The following is a 24,176-nucleotide window of genomic DNA, read 5'->3' as shown; positions in this document are numbered from 1 at the left end:
AAAAGCTCAAATGGTAAAAAAAGTTAAGGACCGGACAGACAGACAGAAGTGATTGCAAAACCCCTTCTTCCACTGTGCGGGGGATGGGCAATTTAAAAAATGACCGGATCCTCATCAAAATCGAATCAATTCGTCCTTGTTCCACACCCCACCTGCCCACCAAATCTCGTCCAAATCTGTCCACAACGTTTTGAGCTATCCTACTCACAAACAGACAGGGGTGAAAACATGACCTACATCCACCTTCAGTGGCACAGGTAATGAAACAATAAATATATAATCAATGACAATCACTAATTATAATATCGGCCAACAAGGGAAGCTCAAGGAATAAAAACTGGCGACGTAAATATTAAAACGAAAACACAATAAACAAGAAGAATCAGACCTGATTGAAGGATGGTGGTGGTGAGAGAACATGATCAAGGAGCCTGAGCCAGGAACTACCAGTCAAAAGTGGTCAACGTGAGCAGACATGGCGACCTGTACAACCACTGTTGTGATCGTCATGACTCATGAGGGATTGGTACAGTGAAAAAGTCCTTAGGAGGGTGTCCGCATCATTTTAAATGGCTATCAATCAAGAATGTCCCTTTTATACTGTCAGCCATTGTCCATGATGACTGTGAAGGAGAGAATGTGTGATATCCGATTCACCCAGAAGGGGCTGCTGTTGTGTTTTAAACCATCTGTTTGTGCATTATCAAATCTGTTTATGTGTATGAAGTGTTATTGGTTCATGAAAAAATATTTTCACGAAAAATATAATTAGTTCACGAAAAAATATTTTCACGAAAAATATAATTGGTTCACGAAAAATATAAGTGACCACTATATTTGTTATTGTTGTGTGTCTGTCTGTCTGTCTGTCCCGAGCATAGCTCCGTGGGTTTTGATCTGATCCTGATGAAATTTTGGTGGGAGGTTTATATCATGATCAAGTTGTGTTTTCCTGAAAATGGGCGTGGTCCGCCCATTATGGGTGGAGCCACGGGCAAAAAACGTGTTTTTAGGGGGTAGCCGATTTCAATTTGCATCTTCTCCTAGGGGGTTTGTCGAATCTGACAGGGGTTTTGGTATTTGGTTAGCTCAATGGCACCTGCATAGCTCCACGGAGCTCGATTTTTCATTTTCGTCCCAAGCTCAAGGTCACAAGGTCACGAACTTAGAAAATTGCGATTTTGACATTAAAATTTTTTGTTCTCAGAGGGGTTTGTCGAATCTGGCAGGGGTTTCGGTATTTGGTTAGCCCAATGGCACCTGCATAGCCCCACAGAGCTCGATTTTTCATTTTCATCCCAAGGTCAAGGTCAAGGTCACAAGGTCATAAACTTAGAAAATTGCAATTTTGACATAAAAATCCATCTTCTCCGAGGAGGTTGTCGAATCTGGCAGGGGTTTCGGTATTTGGTTAGCCCAATGGCACCTACATAGCCACACGGAGCTCGATTTTTCATTTTAGTCCCAAGGTCAAGGTCAAGGTCACAAGGTCATGAACTTAGAAAATTTCGAATTTTGACAAAAATCAGATGACCGCCCAAACTTTGAGAGCTAGGATGACAATATTTTTTATGCATAATCTTGAGGTCATTCCCCACCGTAAGTCTTGAAACCATTTTGCTCTATCTTGAACACCTTGCCCGTGGCGCCCCTTTCAAGTTTGTTTTTATGCTGATTTCATCAAAGTATGAATAATCCGAGGAGTGCGAAATGCCACATAGCCTATATGACGTTATATTGTTCCTGGAATGTTCCAGAGGAAGTTTTGCACCAAAGGTCATAATCCTTGACCTTTGACCTTTAAAGTTCACAAAGGTCAAATTTTCAAAGTTGTGGGAATCGAACCGGGTTTTTGACCTTCTTCAACGAACTAACTCCATTAAGCTATAGCACGTATCCTGTTTCCTTATTTTAATGTCCACAACATTGTTTTGGGACCTTTAAAGGTTATGCAAAGGTAAGATTTTTAAAGTTGTTGAACGAAACCGGGTTTTTGACATTTTGCAGCTAATGATCACTCGTACCACATCATGTTGATCATTTTTATAACTTGGTCAAACATTATCACATTGTCTCATCCTTGACTTCTGAAACAATCTACATCGTCAAATACCGCTCGTGAACCATCGTCGTCTTCAGACTTGTTCTCATGTTATATTCACTGGAGGAAGGGGGTAAAAGGAGTGGAGTGGGGATGAAAATAGTGGGGCAAGCACAGACATCACTCGGATGATATATGAAAGTATACAGTATTCGAAAAAGGCGCTTCTGGCTAAACAGTTACAAAGGCTCCACATATTAAGTACTATAGCTCAGACCTGGCATTGCTCAAGTGAGTTTACTCAAGTGAGGACGGACGACGAGGAGTGACGTCAATTGATTTATCACACACAGTGATAAATCTTCTCTGTGATGGAGAAAGTACAACAAAGAGCTACCACATTAATACCTGGATTTATGACATCTAGAATACTCAGACAGACTGATAGCTCTGAAATTACCAGCACTAGCCTGGAGAAGACAAAGGGTAGATTCATCTAAGTCTTCAAAATTGCCAAGAAGTTTGATAACCTGGAGGTCATGAAATTCTTCGAGATGGATGAGAGGTTGATAACCAAAGTTCACAGACAGAAAATTAGGAAATACCACTGTAGAACCAGACTGAGGCAGAATGCATTACGTATTCTCAGTCAGAAGCATCAACAACTGGAACTCACTACCTGAAAAAGCAGTCAATGCAAAAACGGTCAACCAGTCCAAGTCAGCATTGGAAATACAGTACTCTGGGCAAATCATCCATTGAAGTCCCAACCCTACCAGAGGAATACATGTATCAGCACAGTAATGAGGGGTGAATACGCATCGCTTCTACCCTCGACATCCAAGTTCGAAATTCCGTATCTGCATGTGGTATCAGTATCCATATCCGAGTGCCTTATGCCGAATCCGCATCCTGTATCTGCATGCGATATCAGTAGCCACATTTGTGTGCACTGTTGTGAACAAAGCTTTCGGCAATTTGTATGCAAGTGAGTCATCTGTGTGCTTGGTTCCCAAACATTCAAACATTTCTTCTGTTTTTCCCCTCCAAATGACAAGCCGAGCCGTTCACGACGTGTTCATATAAAAACTCGAACCATTGTAAATTAATTGCTGTCTCATGAGTTCACGAATATTTATCGAAAAGAGTGTGCATTTATTCATTTGGTGTCGCTGTTTTATAAAACTAGTGCGGGCCCGTACGTGCGTGCAAAAAAAAACAAAATAACTTTCAAACCACGTGCCAGAAACAACAACCACACAGGCCGTTCCTTCGCTCTCGCGTGCCCGTACATGTGTGCCCGTACGTGTGTGGCCGTACATGCATGGCCTGCCAAGCGAGCAGTTCATTCTCCATCCGTTTCAGCTGCACGACGCCTTGCCCCACGTCCAGTGTTGTCTGCCGAGCGAGCAGCTCGTGCTTCATCCGTTTCAGCTGCATGACGCCTTGTCACGTGCGTAGCGTCGCGTGTCAAGCAAGCAGCTCGTGCTTCGTCCGATTCCATAGCGTGTGCACGACGCGGAGCTTCGTTCCTTCGCTCTCATAAACGACGACTGGATTGGGCCATTGTTTCAATTAGATCGGACCAACCGTATCATAAATGGCCATAACTTTGGAAACACTTGGGAAACAGCTGAAACGGATGAAGAAGAACGATATCAAACCTTTAAAAGGCACATACTCAGGTCCCCAGCGTCAATTGTGGCGTCATATCAAACGAAGAAGAAGAATTGTGACGTCAATTGTGATACGTGCAAAGAAAAAGAAGAATATGACTTGTAACGTCATTCGTGACGTCATAGCACCGTGTCCTGACTGTCATTGGTTTGGTAAATAAATGGCCATAACTTGGGAACTACTTGTCCGATTAATATCAAACCTTGAAAAGGCACATCCACAGGGCCCCAGCAATATACCTGGCAAGTTTTAATTAGATCGGACCAGTGGTTGTCGAGAAACAGCAGACACACACACACACACACACACACACACACACACACACACACACACACACACACACACACACACACACACACACACACACACACACACACACACACACACACACACACTGCTGCAATTATAGATAGATGAGAGAAAACGATGATAAATCTCTTCGTGTACAAGGGAAGAATAAGAGTAAACGATGATAAATCTCTTTGTGTACAAGGGAAGAATCAGAGTAAACGATGATAAATCTCTTCATGTACAAGGGAAGAATAAGAGTAAACGATGACAAATCTCTTCGTGTAAAAGGGAAGAATAAGAGTAAACGATGATAAATCTCTTCATGTACAAGGGAAGAATCAGAGTAAACGATGATAAATCTCTTCATGTACAAGGGAAGAATCAGAGTAAACGATGATAAATCTCTTCATGTACAAGGGAAGAATAAGAGTAAACGATGATAAATCTCTTCATGTACAAGGGAAGAATAAGAGTAAACGATGATAAATCTCTTCATGTACAAGGGAAGAATCAGAGTAAACGATGATAAATCTCTTCATGTACAAGGGAAGAATAAGAGTAAACGATGATAAATCTCTTCATGTACAAGGGAAGAATCAGAGTAAACGATGATAAATCTCTTCATGTACAAGGGTAGAATAAGAGTAAACGATGATAAATCTCTTCATGTACAAGGGAAGAATAAGAGTAAACGATGATAAATCTCTTCGTATACAAGGGAAGAATAAGAGTAAACGATGATAAATCTCTTCATGTACAAGGGAAGAATAAGATTAAACGATGATAAATCTCTTCATGTACAAGGGAAGAATAAGAGTAAACGATGATAAATCTCTTCATGTACAAGGGAAGAATAAGAGTAAACGATGATAAATCTCTTCATGTACAAGGGAAATATAAGAGTAAACGATGATAAATCTCTTCATGTACAAGGGAAGAATAAGAGTAAACGATGATAAATCTCTTCATGTACAAGGGAAGAATAAGAGTAAACGATGATAAATCTCTTCGTGTACAAGGGAAGAATAAGAGTAAACGATGATAAATCTCTTCGTGTACAAGGGAAGAATAAGAGTAAACGATGATAAATCTCTTCATGTACAAGGGAAGAATAAGAGTAAACGATGATAAATCTGTTCGTGTACAAGGGAAGAATAAGAGTAAACGATGATAAATCTCTTCATGTACAAGGGAAGAATCAGAGTAAACGATGATAAATCTCTTCATGTACAAGGGAAGAATCAGAGTAAACGATGATAAATCTCTTCATGTACAAGGGAAGAATCAGAGTAAACGATGATAAATCTCTTCATGTACAAGGGAAGAATAAGAGTAAACGATGATAAATCTCTTCATGTACAAGGGAAGAATCAGAGTAAACGATGATAAATCTCTTCATGTACAAGGGAAGAATCAGAGTAAACGATGATAAATCTCTTCATGTACAAGGGAAGAATCAGAGTAAACGATGATAAATCTCTTCATGTACAAGGGAAGAATCAGAGTAAACGATGATAAATCTCTTCATGTACAAGGGAAGAATCAGAGTAAACGATGATAAATCTCTTCATGTACAAGGGAAGAATAAGAGTAAACGATGATAAATCTCTTCATGTACAAGGGAAGAATAAGAGTAAACGATGATAAATCTCTTCGTGTACAAGGGAAGAATAAGAGTAAACGATGATAAATCTCTTCGTGTACAAGGGAAGAATAAGAGTAAACGATGATAAATCTCTTCGTGTACAAGGGAAGAATAAGAGTAAACGATGATAAATCTCTTCATGTACAAGGGAAGAATCAGAGTAAACGATGATAAATCTCTTCATGTACAAGGGTAGAATAAGAGTAAACGATGATAAATCTCTTCATGTACAAGGGAAGAATAAGAGTAAACGATGATAAATCTCTTCATGTACAAGGGAAGAATAAGAGTAAACGATGATAAATCTCTTCATGTACAAGGGAAGAATAAGAGTAAACGATGATAAATCTCTTCATGTACAAGGGAAGAATAAGAGTAAACGATGATAAATCTCTTCATGTACAAGGGAAGAATAAGAGTAAACGATGATAAATCTCTTCATGTACAAGGGAAGAATAAGAGTAAACGATGATAAATCTCTTCATGTACAAGGGAAGAATAAGAGTAAACGATGATAAATCTCTTCATGTACAAGGGAAGAATAAGAGTAAACGATGATAAATCTCTTCATGTACAAGGGAAGAATAAGAGTAAACGATGATAAATCTCTTCATGTACAAGGGAAGAATAAGAGTAAACGATGATAAATCTCTTCGTGTACAAGGGAAGAATCAGAGTAAACGATGATAAATCTCTTCATGTACAAGGGAAGAATAAGAGTAAACGATGATAAATCTCTTCATGTACAAGGGAAGAATAAGAGTAAACGATGATAAATCTCTTCATGTACAAGGGAAGAATAAGAGTAAACGATGATAAATCTCTTCATGTACAAGGGAAGAATAAGAGTAAACGATGATAAATCTCTTCGTGTACAAGGGAAGAATAAGAGTAAACGATGATAAATCTCTTCGTGTACAAGGGAAGAATAAGAGTAAACGATGATAAATCTCTTCATGTACAAGGGAAGAATCAGAGTAAACGATGATAAATCTCTTCATGTACAAGGGAAGAATCAGAGTAAACGATGATAAATCTCTTCGTGTACAAGGGAAGAATAAGAGTAAACGATGATAAATCTCTTCATGTACAAGGGAAGAATAATCAGTAAACGATGATAAATCTCTTCAGCTCCACAGATAAAATGGGAGAACACGATGGTCCTGACGTCAGTGGGGGCGTGGTCTTTGTGTTCACAGAAACCATGAGTGAGTGAGTGAGTGAGCGAGCGAATGATTGAGCGAGTGAGCGAGCGAATGATTGAGCGAATGATTGAGTGAGCGAGCGAGCGAGCGAGTGCTCCACAGAGCCGAGCGACACGGCACCAAGGCGATCCGCGTTGGTCGTCGGAAGACAGTCAGGCGGTGGAGGTGACGTTGGGTTGACGAGACCGAGGCAATGCCGTAAGTGCGCGCGGGGAAGGCCGGAAGGAGCGAATCGTGCTCGAGAGTAGCATGCAGCAATGAAGTTCGCAGAGCATCTCACGGCGCACATCACTCCGGAATGGCGCAAGCAGTACATCCAGTACGAGGTGAGGCCCGGGGGGAGGTGGCACGTCGCGCCGGGGTTTGCAGCGCGTGTTGTCCGTCGGCCGACAAGCAAACACCGTTAGGCCGCAATGACTGCGACCCGGCAACGGCAGAGTTCCGTTCAGTTCCTGTTGTTGTGAAATACTTTTTATTTACTTATCTGAAGCCCCCGATCCTCTCCGTATAATGTGTAGTTTATTAGTTTAAAAACGTGACATTGTATCGATGACGTTGAGAGCAACAATTTGATTGACATTGTGGAAATGACTAATTAAGTGGCCGTGACTGCTTTACTCGAACGGACGACGTGAAGTTGTTGCTATTTATTCCTCACAATGCAAACGAAAAGTAAATGCAAGATTTTTTTTATTTTTTTCATTTTTTTATGACGTCGTGTGTACGTACGTACGTACGTACGTCGGTCGGTTGGTGTACACAAACGGACGAGCTGCGATCGGGCAAAACTTCTCGGGGATTCAAAGGGGAGGGACGAATCTTTCAGACGGACGAAAGTTTTTATTGCTGAAGAAGAGCGATGCTGATTGTTGTGGAATCAATTGTTATCTGTACCTTTGTGTGCCGTCTCATGATTCGCATTCGAGGATTAAATCGGTTCGCGGTGATTGTCGAACAATAGGGAAGGGGAGGAGGAGTAGGCAGCGTGGGGGGGGGGACGAGGAGTGGGGGTGGACGACGACGAGGAGTGGGTGGGGGATGAGGGTGGGGGCCAGGACCGGCGGGGACGAGGAGTAGGCAGCGTGGGGGGGAGGGACGAGGACGAGGGGCGGGGTTACAATGACCTGAAGTGCTGACTAATAACCTTCAGGTTGAAGCAACTTCAACCGTTTTTTTGTGATTATATTTGGTAATAAATTTAAGGTTTTGTCTCTATTTATTTATTTTTCTTTCAAGAGGTCTCAAAGTAAAGGGAGTATGTCTGGTGATTGTTTTGAAGCTTTTCCTGGAAGTTGCGGTTTCTATCCTCATTGTCATGTAATGCATTCCATCACGTGACCTATGTTCAGTGAATGATCAACCTATCCAGGGTTTGAAATTTCCCCCATTTGGATGAGGGATTACATGTGATGCTGATGGAGTATGTTCATGGTAGGCTCCACTGAAATTGCTACTTGAGATGGTGTACATAAGATTGTAATATGTCTTTGCTATTGTAAGAGTTAAGGAGTTACTAAAGTGTATTCTCTTGGAACTGTTATACGATTGTAACGGAGTGACAGCATTTATTTATTTATTTATTTATTTATTTGTTAATTAAAATGTAGAGAGAAGCAAACCTCCGCCACGCAATACCTGATCCACGAGAACATATCGGGCCCAATATATTTTTGAAATATCATGCTGTACAGTACAATATCGTTTTTGGCCATATCTCTCAATAGTGAAGAATCACTTTAGAAATTCTAGTATCCGGATCTTCACCAAAATTTAAACCGTTCGTCCTTGTCACACACATCCAACCTGCCCACCAAGTTTCATCCGAATCCGTCCACAACTTTTTGAGATATCCTGCACACATACACGGGGGGGAAACAACCACCTTCCACCATCGGTGGCGGAAGTAATAATTGAATTGAATACATCAAATCACGTGATCAAGTCCCAAGATGCACCAGATGAAGTATTCATGGCATGAGACTCGATATTAAAATGTTTCTCTTCATATTGAATGGATTTGTGGCTTTTCTCTTGATTTCTTCACACCTCAATACACTCGAAGTGTTGAAGAAATGTCCCCAGGATGAGATGTTTGGTGTTTAACGTTGGTTTTGCAACTGTTTTGTGTATCGTGGGAAAACAAAAAATTGTTTGCCAGGGATTCTTTGCAATTCGTGTTTCTACTTTTATTTTCTTTCTTTGTGGTCGTCTTGAAGTCTTGCTTTTACAGTTCTTTAATGGATGATTAATGTGGACCTTTCAAAAGTGTTATCTGTTTTGAAGATTTGTTTGGCATGGTGCTCGATGTCGGTGCTCCTGAGGTTATGTTTTTTTTTTTTTGTTTGTTTGTTTGCTATACACATATTGACCTGTTGATGGGCTGGCAGGATGGCCTCGAGGTATTCACACACTCCTCTGAGCTGTTTAGTTTGGATTATGTTGGGCCAGCTTTAAACTGGTTAAAGCAGGTTTTGGCCGGCAGGGCAATTTAATCGGTGTGTTTCGTCCCTCAGATGGATGTTAAACTTTGCGTCCTGTCTGCTGGCATCGGCAGGTGGACGTTACAAGATCCCAGTGTTACTCGTGAAGAGTAGGCGAGCTATCGCTGACATTATTAACAAATCACAAATCCTTGCTTTAACCTCCAGGGGGAACCATCAGCAGCACAGTTGCGTCTCCAGCAAATGATGCTACCTGCAGCCATGTGCTGCATACGAAAGAGGAAGAAGACCTAGATTGACGTTCCTTCTGTGAGAGCGTTTGTCTTGCAGTTTCAATTTGAGTTTTCAACTTCCCACAACACCACGATTAATGCTTGTTCAAGTGGAACTTGTTTTATCTGGAATGGTCAGGACCAAGTGAAAGAGACATGGTGCGCTGGGGTGTGATAGGGCAGGCAGCCGCCATCTGGCCATGCAGCGTTAGTCGGAAGTAAAGATTGCTCCATGTCGTTGCCTTCTGTAGGTTGTCCTCTCTAAAGTTGAGTGTATGAGATGGAATCCAAGCTTTTGCTCAGACATTTGGCTGTTCAAGAATATATTTGATGCAGCTTTGATTATATCATTGCTTTGCCTTTGCTTACAACTGGAAATGAGTTTTCTGGTCTGCAGTTGAGTGGAACTGTTCTTTCACCGTTCCTGTGTATGGGAGAGATGTTCCATCCATCCAGCCATCCATTGGGACCATACTCTGTGCACAGTGTTTGTGCTGCCTAAGCAGTCTCCTTCGATACTGGGTACCATCCTGGATGGGTCACCACTCTGACACAGGATACCAGCAAGCTGGCACTCATTTTGCTGACCTTGGAAGGATGACAGGCAGAGTCAACCCCACCTGGTATTGATTCAACATCTGAGTCGGAGTGGGATTTGAACTCACGATCCGAGGATCCCAAGCCCACCACTCTAACCATTAAGCCAACACCAGGCATGGAGAGATGTTGAGCATATTTAACTTTGCTTGTTTGCCAACCTGGTAATCTATCATGAAGTACAAGCCTTTGGTATGTTGCATGGGTTTACGTATTAAAAAGTGAAACTAGTCCTTTAGTAGGACATTAAGCTTGCTGTCCTTACTGCTTCTCGAAGCCAAAATTATTATTTTATATATATATATATATATATATATATATATATATATATATATATATATATATATATATATATATATATATATATATATATATATATATATATGTTGTTGTTGTTGTTCGTCTTTCGGCTGCTCCCGTTAGGGGTCGCCACAGCGGATCATCCGTTATGATCCGCATACTGATTTGGCACATGTTTTACGCCGGATGCCCTTCCTGACGCAACCCTGGTCGCCTCTTACGACACAGGGATATGGATTGGGTTTCGCCATGATTCCGGGCTGCCCTACACCCTCTCATAGCGCGGCCCAGTGCAGAGCACCCATCCTCAAGCGATCCTCCAACCCAAGCCTCCGAGTAGCCGGATTACAGGAGCACGCCACTACGCCCGGATATATATATATATATATATATATATATATATATATATATATATATATATATATATATATATATATATATATATATATATATATATATATATATATATATATATATATATATATATATATATATATATATATATATATATATATATATATATATACATTGTTGCGAATTCGCACGTCGCCCACCGGATGGACAATTCTGTCATGACCCTCTCGGACTAACGCCGGGAACTAGTCACGGGTGGGCCTTTCGGCCTCACCATGATCGTGCCAATCGGCCCCCCGCGTGGGATAGGGTTGTTCGCCAAATTCGACCTACCTAATTACCCACATGGAGGGTAGACCGGGCGATCGCACCTCGCCGCAGGTCGACTCCGGACACGGGCCACTTAAGCGACCCGTTCCGTACTATCGGGATAACCGAGCGGTGTTATCGTCGACCTCGACGGTTCCGATTAATTATCGGGCGTATTAAGCCCACTACCAACCCTTTACGTGAAGCAAGATGGACATTCAATTAAAGAAAAGACGAAGCGAAACGGGAAAACTGTTCAACATAATTCACATTTATTCCGCGGCACACAGAGAACACACATATACAATTACAACAATTTAATTATGCACCAAAAGCAGATATTACAAAAGAAACACAGCAATGCAGATCTACTACTGACTACGCGAGCACACGGTAACATTTACACAGTTTTACTTTACAGACGGTGCCGACAACACATTTACTCAAAAGCAAAAGAAAAGGGCCACCCTCAAAGACAAGGGGACAGACGGGGCCTGTGGGCCGCGAGACCGGGTGGATCCTACCCGTGTCTTGTGATGAGCCGCAAATGTCGCGGCGCCCCGACTCCGCGCTCCTCCGTGGGTTTCGTTGGCACTGCTTGGAGTGGGGTGGGAACGGGGCCCCCTTTTCGCACTATCTCAGCGCGGGGGGAAAAAAGGGGGGCATTGTTAATGCTCTGGGGAAAGAGGATAGCTGGCTTGCTTGGGTCCCGCGACGAGCGACTCCACTGCGACCTCGTCGCCGACCGCCGTCTTCCTTGCCTCGGACCCGAGCTATTCGACCCCCTCCGCAATTCTCCTCAGCCGACTGCAGCAAATCACCTCGACCGCGTTCCAGGCTTCCTCTCTCTGCTGCTCCCCGACAGACTGCGAGCTCCAACAGACTTCTCCTCTCCAGACCCGACTTGACTCTTCCCAAACTCGCCTTTTCTCCAACTCCGACTGCCTCCAACTCCCTCCGACCCAAACTCTCGTTAAATTCGCCCCGCGCTCGGCGCTTTATAGTCCGGCAGGAGAACCCATATGCAAATTTCTGGATCAGAACGAGCTCGGGGGTGGAGCCACGCTCGCCCATTGGACGGAGAAAAAGGGGCGTGAGTCTCCCCTGATCCTCGAATTTGCATATATCGATTCTACTCCGACGCGTCTGGAGGTGGGGCCAAACCGCCCCGTGCTTGCTGATTGGACGGATCAGAAGTGGGCGTGTATCATTCCTGATCCGAATTCTCCTCGGAAAGGCCGCTATTTGCACCCGCGGCTCGGCGCGCGTCCCGCACGAGGCCAGGACAGCCTGACGCTCGGTGCCCACAAGCGGTGCGGGAATGGCCACAGAAGGAGAGGCGAAGGTGGTGGAGGGTTTAAAGTGCTGGTCCATGGCCATGGCGACGTTTGGAATGGCAGTGATGCGATGTTTGCGGGAGCGAGTTGTGAAGGTAAAGGTCGTGGCTGTTGGCGGCGTTGTTGTTGTGAAGCGGCGTTGCGGTTGGTGGTTGTTGTGTGATGGCGGTTGAGACGTGGTTGGTTCAAAATAAAGATAGAACAGAAAAATGGCTATCTTAAAGGGTTGCAGCCTGAATGAATCACATTTATTCCCTCTAAACAACGGGTTTGGGGCTAACTACACATCTACTTACAGAGATATCTCACCTACGGGACCTGAATGGTGGTTTGCAAATTTCCTCAACCACAACAATATGTATATATGTATATGTGTATATATATATATATATATATATATATATATATATATATATATATATATATATATATATATATATATATATATATATATATATATTGTATACCTTGTCGAGGCTCGTGTGAGAGCGAACACACAACGCAGAGCAAGGGGGGCATGAGACAAGAGGGGCGGGAGTGGGAAGAACAAAACAGTGGGGATCAGAGACATTAGGAGATCTGTGGAAGGGAGAGGGATGGGGTGGGGAACATGGGGAATACAAGATGGACATTACAGGGACTTTCAGGAAGGAACGCAGGGATTTTGAAGGAGGTGGATTATCGGGGGTCGAAAATATCTAGGATTTGGATGGGGGATGATAAGACGTGTTGGTGAACAGCTGTTTTGAAGGCCTGGATGGAAGAATGTGATTGAATAGAGTGAGGGAGTTTATTCCAAAGGCTGGAAAAAAAGAGGAAGGAAAGAGTGATTGTGAGCAGTGATTCATGATTTTGGTAGTTTTACCTGAAGGAGGTTGTTTGCGGACCTTGAGCGCCCTGCGGAAATGTGGTGGAGACAAATCGCAGAGAGAGCAGGGGGGGGAGGCTGAAAAGGAGACTGTAGAAGACAGAAAGACCACCGACCGGCCTGTGGTTAGAGGGTGAGAGGCCCAAAGACTCGGCGTCATTGCGGGAGATGCCAATGATCTGAAATGCCTTGGTTTCCACAGCGTGAAGCCGAGAAAGGTGGGAGGCAGGAGCACCAGCCCAGATGGGAGAGCAGTATTCCATCAGGCTGTGGACGAAAGCTTTGTAAGTGGTCAGGAGCTCAAGAGGGCCGAGGAAGGACTTTGCACGACGGAGGATTCCCAGTCGGCGACTGGCTTTGGAGGCGAGGTTTGAAATGTGGCTTTCCCAGGAAAGGTCATGGCAGATCGTGAGACCCAGAATCTTGAAAGAAAGGACTTCTTCGAGAGGATTGTTGAGAGAAAGTGGATGGGGGGGGGGTTCTAAACGGTCCTTTCGGAGAGAGTGAGAGTGTGAGATTTGTCCGGATTGAAAGACATGTTCCACGTGTTGGACCAGTTTGTGATTTTTACCCAGATCTGCAGTGAGCGAAGAAGCTGCTGCTTGCCAATCTGAAGGATGACAGATAGTATGGTAGAGGGTGGTGTCATCAGCAAAGAGATATGGAGGATTTTCCAGTGTTGGAGAGATCATTGATGAAAACCAGAAAAATGAATAGGGCCGAGGACGCTACCTTGAGTAACTCAAGCCTGGACAGGAAGAGGGGATGAAAGAACGCCATTTCGGGCCACACGTTGACTGCGACAGGAGAGGTAGTCTGCGAGCCATGAGTGGAGATTGCTTTGGATACCATAGGAAGAGAGTTTGTTGACCAGGTAAGGGTGCCAGACCGTGTCAAAAGCACGTGATATGTTCAGGGATACGGCTCGAATTTCATTTCTGGCATTGAGGACTTCCATCCATTGTTGGGAGAGCAGAAGCAGCATGTCCAGGGTAGAGTGACCTGGTCTGAAACCAAATTGATGATCGGAAATCAAGCCATTGGAGAAGAGGAAGGATTTAATGTCTGAAGTGATGCTGGATTCCATAACCCTGCTGATGATTGGGAGAAGGCTGATTGGTCTGTAGTTGCAGGGATCTGTTTTTGCACCTTTTTTATGCAGAGCGGTAATGTTTGCTGATTTCCAAGCAGATGGCAGATGACCTTGAGCAAATGAGGGTGAATAGAACAGAGAGAGGATGAGCAGGTTTTTAGGACACGTGGGCTGATGCCGTCTGGACCGGTTGCAGAATCTGTGTTGAGGTTTGACAGCAAGCTCTCTACCTTGTCAGGAGAAAAGGACACAGAGTTCAGGGTCAGTTGGGTGTGACTGGGTAACGGTGGGGAGAGAAAGCGATGGGTTTTGGACACAAGATTTAGCTGGAAATACCGAGTTTAGGCATTCAGCCTTTTCACATGCGATGATAGCAGTGCTGCCATTTAAGGCAAGGGAGGGGATGAACGGGTAACGTACACCAGAAACAGATTTTATTAGATGCCACCCTGCCAGTTGGCTTGAGTGAAATGCCAGACTGGCAGTGAGGTGGTTCTCTGATAATAGCCAGATGTCCACTTTGACAAGGACATGGTCAGAAGAACCGATTGGAGCGGAGGAAGAGCAGCAGATATTGTCAGGGAAATTTGTCAAAATCAGATCCAGAAGAGATGGAGTACCATTGGTTGAGATCCGGGTCGGGAAGTTGACCAATTGAGTCAGTCCCAATGAGTCGCAGAAAGCTTTTGCTGAGGTTCCATGACAGGTGAGAGAGGTGCCCACACCTAGCCAATTGGCATGATGCCAATTGACGTCACCACATATGAGGAAGAGAGAGTTTGGATGAGAAGATAGAAGTTGGTCCATGTTTTTGGATAGTGAGGTGGCGATGGAGTAATCACTATTTGGTGGACGATACAGTACACACATAAACATGAGGTGGGAGTGGAGGGGAAGCTGTAGCCAGAGGTATTCCTGGGGGTGTGGGGGCAGTGCATGGAGAGTGAGGAATAGAGTCTTTGATGAAGAGAGCAACTCCTCCACCAGAGTGAGGCTCAGGTCTATCAAACCGGAGGATGGAGTAACCAGGGAGAGATACTTGGGAGTCACACACGTCTTGGGGGAGGAAAGTTTCTGTTAGGTAGATTATGTCTGGTTTTTCAGTGGCAACCTGTATGGAAAGGTTTGAGCGAAGGCCCCGGATATTTGAGGTCCACACTGTTGATGAAGAGGACCGGGCGTAGTGGCGTGCGCCTGTAATCCGGCTACTCGGAGGCTTGGGTTGGAGGATCGCTTGAGGACGGGAACTGTGCTTTGTGCTGGGCCGCGCTATGAGAGGGTGTAGGGCAGCCCGGAATCATGGCGAAACCCAATCCTATCCCTGTGTCCTAAGAGGCGACCAGGGTTGCGTCAGGAAGGGCATCCGGCGTAAAACCTGTGCCAAATCAGTATGCGACCCCTAATGGGAGCAGCCGAAAGAAGAACAACAACACAGTTGATGAAGAGGGATGGGAGGAGGCTTTGGGTGCAGGGGGTGGGATGGGAGGGTAGGACAAGGGATGAGGGGGGGGAGGTAAGGAGGATTGTTGAAAGAGTGTGGGGGATTGCAAAATACCTTGTGGAGGGGTCCGGATGAGGAGGAGAAAAGGCTCTGTGGTGCTGGGGGAGAGGGGGCACAAGAGAGAGGGGGAAGAAGGCATTTGAGGAGGTTGAGTGAAGAGATGGTGGTGAGAGGGCAGTGGAAGGAGGCAGCTTTGTGGATGAGAGGTGGGGGGGGGCAACTTTGAGAAGGATGAGTGAGGGTGGTGAATGGTGGGAGAAAGGTGAGGGGGGAGTTTTTGAGAGGGGTGAGGGGGAGGCTTGGAGGGAGAAGAGTGTGATGGTTGCTTTGAGAGTGAGGGGTGCGAGGGGTGAGTTGGCACTGAAATTGGAAAAAAGGAATGGTCGATGGAAAGCGAACATTCATAGCAAACTGGGGTTTTTTTAAGAGTTTTAGGTCAGAGATGCGATTAAACACGTTTCTTGATGGATGCAATAAAGGCGAATTCAGAGAATGGAGAGAAGAAACTCTGCAACAGTTGGATTTTTTTAGGCAAGGTATGAAGGAGATTTATGACTGGTGTTTGCTTAATCGTTAGGGTGGTGGGCTTTGGATCCTAGGGTTCTGTGTTCAAATCCCACTCAGCTGTTGCATTAATACCAGGTGGGGTTAACTCGGCCTGTCATCCTTCTGAGGTCGGAAAAATGAGTGCCAGCATGCTGGTATACTGTGTCGGAGTGGTGACCCGTCCAGGATTGTGCCCAATTGCCAAGGAGACTGCTTAGGCAGCATCAACACCCTGCACAGTGTGGTCCCAATCTCCTCCTAGGAAGGAGAGGTCAAATTGAGAGCAGTCTGTTTAAATCGTGGAAGAGTAGTGCATTATGATAGTGAAGAGTACCACATGTGTGAAAGAGGAAGATGAAGCATTACGAGGTCGTTTTTATACGCCCGATATATATATATATATATATATATATATATATATATATATATATATATATATATATATATATATATATATATATATATATATATATATATATATATCGGGGCGTATTATGTGATACCGGTTGTCCGTCCGTTCCTGTCTGCACTCTAACTCCCAAAGTTTTCAACTTTCACGTTTCATATTTGCTACATAGGTACAGACTGTGGAGACGGTGTGTTGCGACATACATTCGTCATCTAAAGTGGTTGCCAAAGCAACCAGGATGCTGTTTTCCATGTAGTAGCACAATTCTGTATATACCTTCTTGTTCTTCATAAATTGACGTGTTTGAATATATTATATAATTGTGTGCATCAGACTTTTTCTAGCGTATATTGTGCTCACTTATTATTATTATTATTATTATTATTATTATTATTGTTTGAGAGAGTTTTCATCAGATGAGGTCATGGAAGTGTTGCAGAAAAAATTGTGAGGTGAATGGTGAAATTGGATTGGTAAACACGGGGTTCAAATAGATGACGTGGTTACGGGAGAAGCACTTGGCTATGGGAGGTGTATCGTCCAAAGTTAAATTATTTATTTTAAATAAGGATTGCGTAACATTTGGAAAAGTGAAGGTTGAAGTAAAATCATGGAAATGTGTGGTGAATTTGGATGGTAAAGGCAGTGTGAAGCTGCTGGGTCGAGAGAGAGAGAGAGAGTGAGAGAGAGTGAGAGAGAGAGAGTGAGAGAGAGTGAGAGAGAGTGAGAGAGAGTGAGAGAGAGTGAGAGAGAGTGAGAGAGAGTGAGAGAGAGTGAGAGAGAGTGAGAGAGAGAGAGAGAGAGAGAGAGAGAGTGAGAGAGAGAGAGAGTGAGAGAGAGAGAGTGAGAGAGAGAGAGAGAGAGAGAGAGAGAGAGAGAGAGAGAGAGATAGATAGATAGATAGATAGATAGATAGATAGATAGAGATATATAGTTCCAGGAGGTGTAGAGATTGAAAGGATACACGGAAGATTATTTTTTTTGATGTATTTTTGAAGAACAGGTAACATTTGGGAATGGAAGGTTGAAGATCGGAAGAATTCGCGAAGGTAATGGTGAGAGAGGGTCAGCTCGGTAGAATAAAGATGGTGTGCCGGCAGGCGGATGAAGAAGAACAATAGAGACTTGTGAGTGTGCAAGGAGAAAGGTAGTTTCTTTATTTTTCGTTCAGGGGGAAAAATAATGCAACCTTCCTTCCTTCAGCCAATACTTTTGAGATTTTTAGTTGCTGTTTCCTTTGTTTCGTCGGAGTGCCATTCACTCCAGGATTGTTAGCCGAGCCAAAATATTGCTACGGCAGAACCTACACTCCTTGTAGAGTATGATGTATGATTATTTGTTTTTTGTAATCTTTGCAGAAGCATGTCTTTTCTTCTTCTTGCACAGACTTTCAAGGAAGTGTTGTATGCTGCCAGAGAAGATGCTCCTCCACGTGAAGGTACTCAATTGATTCTTTTTTCTACTCCTCCTACTCCTACTACTCCTCCTTCCTCCTCCTCCTCCTCCTCCTCCTCCTCCTCCTCCTCCTCCTCCTCCTCCAACCCACTTGTGTTTATCATAGTGATGGAGCTAGTAAGCAGGAGAGTAAAAATGAAAATGAAATTTATTCTTGGGAGGATGTTTATATATGGACTATCTGGTTGTTGTGTTGGTGAATAAGAGGGAGATGTGGGAAATACTGGGGGAGTGGAAGGAGATGTTCTGGAAACTTAGATTGAAGATGAGCATGGAGCGACTGACATGACGTCTGTCTGGTAGCAGAGAAAATAATGAACACCAGGTTCGAGAGGAAGGATATCAGATAAGGAGATGTGTTTTTAGTATCTGGGGGTGGGCGTGGGGGGGGGGACCATGAATGGTAATACAGAGAAGAGTACCGGCAGGTGTGAATGCATGTGGGGGGGGGGGGATTGAAGGCAGACAGGAAATTGAAAGGGAAAGTTCTGATGTCCTGTATAATGCTGGCTTACCTTTACAGTCTTGAAATGGTGGCACTGACAGAGCCAACAGAAAAGGTTGCAGGTCTGCCAGAACAACTGGGTCAGTAGCTCGAAGGATGGATGAACTGAGGGAAGGGATTGGTGTGCAGATGAGCTTGCCGGGGAGATTGCTAAAAAGCTGGCTGAAGACAGAATGGCAGAGAGCAGATAGGTTGAGGGAGCAAGGTAGGAGAAGGGGGTAGGCTATGGTTGAGGAGCGATATCAATAAGGTGATGGTGTTGGTTAAATAGTGGAAAGAGTTTGCTGAAGCCAGATGAAAGTGGAAGAGTATCCTGCTCACAGCAGGGCAGAAGATTGGTATCATTGGACCTCAACCCTTATATTATAAAGGGAAGAGAAGAAGAAGATTCTATGACACAATAAACACAAAATTTGATAGCAGAGTTCAAATATTCAATGACTGGGAAATTAAAGCACTCGTGAAACAGTCTACTTAAAGTCACATTGTTGTGTACTTTGAAGAGGCTGCAGAAATCCCTTACTGCTTCTAAAGTGCTTCAAATGAGCCCGCTGATGATAAAACAAACATTCATCTCGTTACTTTTTATTCGACACTCGTTCTTTCGATTTATATTGAGCTTGAGGACCCAACTCCCACCCCTCTTGTCTCATGCCCCCTTGCTGTGCGTTGTGTGTTAGCTCTCATACGAGCCTCGACAAGGTATACAAAAAAAAGTGCATAAATTGTTTGTTGTAATATGATAGTGTTGGTGACTGTCTACCATGCACTTGTGCATGGTGCAATTTGGATGGTCAGGTAGTTTTCTTTTAAGTGTTTGTTACGTTTGTTGTTACATCCTTCATCTGGTCATTTATAAAGCGATTGTGTGGCATGTTGTTTACAAGTGCACTCGTTTTGCCTGTCGTTTGAATAACTTCTGGTTGTTCATCTTCGCTACAGGTTTACTTTGTGATGTCACCTGTCTTCCAGTCCAGCAAATTTACATTTTTGGCATGAAAATATTTCTAATTCCATTATCGCACTTTTATGGCCAAGCAAGCTCATCTTGTGGCTTTGACAGCATTCCAGAAACAAACATTTATGGGTTTTTAAAAATTTGTTTATTATTAAAAATTTTTTTGTGATCTGGCACTAAAAATTGCAAACTCTTTTTCAATCGTCCAGCTGGTGTAATAACATAAAGGAATTAAATAAATTTGTTCTTTCTGATTACCATGAAGTTGTCAGGTATGTTCGCATGTATAGAATCTTGCTACTCTACACTTCTTTGCAAAGCTATCTCAAATCTGAACATGTATCACAAGCAAGATTCTGTAAACTGTTTGCTGCATTTGGTGATCCTACGACTAAGATACAATTGCTTTTATACAAGTCAGCGCTTCCTACTTTCGCTTTCATGAACCTTCTGCAGTGAGAGTATCCCAGTGCATATATATATATATATATATATATATATATATATATATATATATATATATATATATATATATATATATATATATATATATATATTGTTGCGGGCAGGGGGTCTGTGGCGAGAACGACCACTAGGTGGGGAAAGCTATGTCGTCTCCACCAGACTCCCCGGAATTGTAGGCCGTCGCTCCAGATAATTCCATGACGTGGCGTGTCACTGAACCGGTTGTGGTTGCCAATATTTCAACCGCGTAGCGTAGGGTCTATTTGTCCATAACCAATTTACCTAATTAACTACGCGATTTCGACTACCGGGGAAACCACGTCCTCGGCATGTCTTGCTCGAACTGGGTCACCCTACCGACTGCGGTAGAGTTCCAACTACCGACTACCAACTCCGGTTCGGGTGCAGCCGAGCGGAAACTGCCAAAGCCGTGCCGGCTGGAATGAACGGATTATCGGGTATAAAACCTCGCCTAAACTCAGATCCGAACCATGCTGGACCAATTCAAGGAAGGACGGAAACGAACTGGGAACATTTCTGTGATTGATTTATTTACAGTAAATGAAGACACAAAGCAAGACAATGTGAATATGCAAGCAAGGAATATTTACAATGATCCAAAAACACTTATTCAGTTCTACTTAAAGACAGGCCCACACGCAGACACACACACAAATGAAAGTAAACCCAGAGTTCTTTATTGGACCCTCGCAGCCGAGGAGAGAGACGAGCTGGGGGTCAGAGTCCAGCTGAGTGCCTGACCGTCAGAGGAAGGGGGTGCTCCGCGATGCGGCACCTGACAAGGTCGTTGGTTTGGTCCCTAGTCGCACGTGTGGGACTCGTGGTTCGTGGCGGAGCTCGGGTGGTGAATAGCGGGGTCCACGGAGGGGGGGGGGTCAGAGTCGCTCTTTCCTTTCCTTGTAGGGGGCCAGCAGACACACCTTCGCCACCTTCGCGACCTTATGCTCAACCCTCCGCTTCAAAAGACCTGCACGCTCAACAACAACCCCTTCATAACAACCCCTTCGTAGCAACCCCCCCCCCCCCAAAAACCACACCTCAGAGAGTGCTCGGGAATTTTATGGACCTCCCTCAACGGGGTGGGGCTCGCTCGAACAGACGTCACTCCCCGCCCTGATTGGGCAGGCTCCCATGGACTCACCTTTCCTGGGCAAGGTTTCAGCCCCTGCTGGGAAACCCCACCCACTCTTCCACGTGGGTTCGTACTTGTTGAGCAACAGTATCAATATTGCAAATGTCGTCGTGAAAGAGTTACAATGTTTGTGGGTGCCGAGAAACCGGATTCGTGAGATCTTGCCTTGGCACGTCAGGGTGCGAGAAGGCAGCTGGTTGGTGGTGGATCGTGATGGGCCGAGGGGTCATGCAGATGGGATGGTTGTTAGATGGCTTGTTAGATGTAACAACCTAACTAAAAGAAATCGCAACGCACGCCTTTGATTCTCCCACTAGACAAAAGGAAGGGGATCTGACTACACACATACTTAATGACATAACTGACTTTTGGGACATCTGTATGTTGAATGCAAATGGTTTCCAGATCCGTAACAATATATATATAATTTTTTTTTTTTTTATTGGAGTTGATTCAATTTGCATATTCTTCAAAAAGCTTCTTAGTAAGTTTGTGATGCTTCATGTAGATTCAGGTGTCTGTCAAAAGTCACTAAATTGCTTCTGATTATCGTACACAGCAATGCTGGAGAGCAGGGTGTGTTCACCTCTACCTGAAACACAATAAGACCCCAACCTGTTACCGTATTGATGCAAATGGTACACTGTCACCTACATACTATATAAGTGAATTTATGTATTTATACATTTGTTTGTTTGTTTATACAGGGTGTCCTAAAAGTGTGTGGTGTTTTCTTTTTGATGTCGCCTGTCTTCCTCCCTCGCTTGAGTCTGTTTGCTCGATGCGCTTGAACATTTGAATTTCCATTGGAAAAGTACAGTTCAACGATTTCAGCACGTCCTTGATGTATCTATTCATTGTAAATTTTCAGGGTTGGAGCATCAATCTGGGAAGAAAAAAAAAATCACCTTTGTTGGGCATGAGCATTTACAAAATATTAAAAATCAAAATCTCTACACTACTTTTAGGACACCCTGTATATTATGCTTCAAAACCTGCTGAACCAAATCCAACCAAATTTTTCATGGTGCTTAAGGGTTACCCCAAGTATTGTCTCTCTGGTAGCATATCTGAGGGAGGGGGTTCAGGGTGGCGTGAAGACCCCCAATTCTCTCTATGTAAATGTGTATTGTTTCGAGTCCCCAGTGATATTCTGTATTACAAATCATCATCATCTTGCATCATAGTTTAAACAACTTGACGATATGCATGATGGTGTTTATTGAAATCTGAGTGAGAATAGTTCAATATTTTCAAAATGTTTCATTTCACTCATTTTAAACATGGGATCAAACCAAAGCATATACTGTATATTGTTTTTTGAGCTTCGCTGCGAAGCGAAAGTGATTTTATTTTATTTTATTTTTTGCTTGTGCTATGTACAAGCAGGGAGGATGGTTGAAAATTGTTATCTCACTTCTCAGGAGTTGGGAGATTATCATGAATCGAGCAGAATGTTTGTGGTGCAACGTGTTGTCTTTTGAGTAAATCTATCGGCAAAGCAAGGAGTAGAAGTGTCTGGTCCATTATATGAGTAAAACTGGCTAACAAGGTTTCATGCATTGTATGGGAACCTTCAGATAAACTGTTTTTTCAGCAAAGGAGGCAATGCAGCTGTAAAGTGACATGCACAAGAGGTGGATCAATTGTAATTCTTCGTAGTTGTGCAATATCTTGTTTTTATCAAGTCTAACCCTTCAGCTTGACATTTATAGGTCTATAAAAAACCATACTGTATTTCATTGGTTCTTTATTAAGCCTGATAGATTGTTAACCGTTAACTTGGATTGTCTTATTATTATACAAGGATGAGCCCTCATTTATTATACAAGGCAGGATAAAAATCAGTTTCTGATAAATAAATGTGGGAAACTCCGTGATCTTTGATCATATTATTTTATGCATGGAATATTTAACGTCGGCTTGTGGGTTACTTCCCCTCTTCTGCCAGTATAAAAATATTTTCGAAGAAAAAAAAAACAACAAACTGATGATCAGTGTTGTAAAATACTGCTTTAATCAGTGTTGTCAAACAGCTGAGAATACACCAGAGAGTAGCTAAAACCCTGATGGCTTTCATGACCTGAATGCATGACCCTAACCCTATCCGTTAAGACTCAGCTCATGCTTACATACTCTGCTCACATGCTTTCTACATGGTGTAACCGAGTCTCAAGATTTATTGCTTTATGGCTGCTTCAATGTTGCAAGCCTATTATTGTTTTTCCAATTTTTTTTATTTTTTTTTTAAACTGTACTATTTTGTTTTCCCACTGATTTCCTTGACCAAGTATTTCTGCTGCTCTACATGGCCCATAGGAGCTCTATCCACAAAAGCGATCTTGCTGATGAGCATTTTAATATTTTGTTGGACCTTTGTTTATTATTAAGCTGCCTTCAAAGAACTTGCTTTCTCTTCCTGCAAAGCAAATCTGACCAAAGGAAATTTCATGTTATTCCACAACGCAACAAGTCTGTGTCTACTCTCAGGAGAACTAGACACCATCTGTCTCCTTCCTCAGACCTGGTGGCCTTGTGAAGTTTGTTTCTGGTGTATTCCACCCCCCCCACCTCCATCTCTCGTCTTGCTCAAAATGGCATGAGTTTGTATTCATATTCGCATTCATATGCTGGTGTTCTGCCCAAAGGCAGGTTCACTACTGCCGAAGCAGTTTCTTGGCAGCCTGGTGTTGGCTCAGTGGTTAGGGTGGCGGTTTGGGATCCTAGGGTCCTGAGTTCAAGCCCTGTTGCCTG

At 43.5% G+C, this 24,176-nt stretch overlaps 1 protein-coding gene across 4 annotated transcripts in view; it reads left to right on the top strand.

Annotated features, from left to right (window-relative positions):
• The first annotated feature begins 6,878 nt into the window (after positions 1 to 6,878).
• The window catches only part of XPR1 (xenotropic and polytropic retrovirus receptor 1), a 183,880-nt gene continuing 166,582 nt past the window's right edge, over positions 6,879 to 24,176 (top strand). For 3 of the 4 annotated variants that reach the window (XM_085882431.1, XM_085882429.1, XM_085882428.1), the window contains exons 1-2: positions 6,879 to 7,185; positions 18,273 to 18,324. In XM_085882431.1, the coding sequence (XP_085738557.1) occupies positions 7,117 to 7,185; positions 18,273 to 18,324 (121 nt within the window). In that variant the 5' untranslated portion in view covers positions 6,879 to 7,116. The remainder of the gene's footprint in view (positions 7,186 to 18,272; positions 18,325 to 24,176) is intronic. The other variant, XM_085882430.1, reaches the window with a different exon arrangement.

Source organism: Eptatretus burgeri, chromosome 5 (genome assembly GCF_056783735.1).
Source record: "Eptatretus burgeri isolate ZD-2024b chromosome 5, Ebu_testis_v1, whole genome shotgun sequence".
Classification (NCBI taxonomy): Eukaryota; Metazoa; Chordata; class Myxini; order Myxiniformes; family Myxinidae; genus Eptatretus; species Eptatretus burgeri.
The sequence above is the reverse complement of the archived record's forward strand: the minus strand, read 5'-3'. Positions and strand labels throughout refer to the sequence as shown.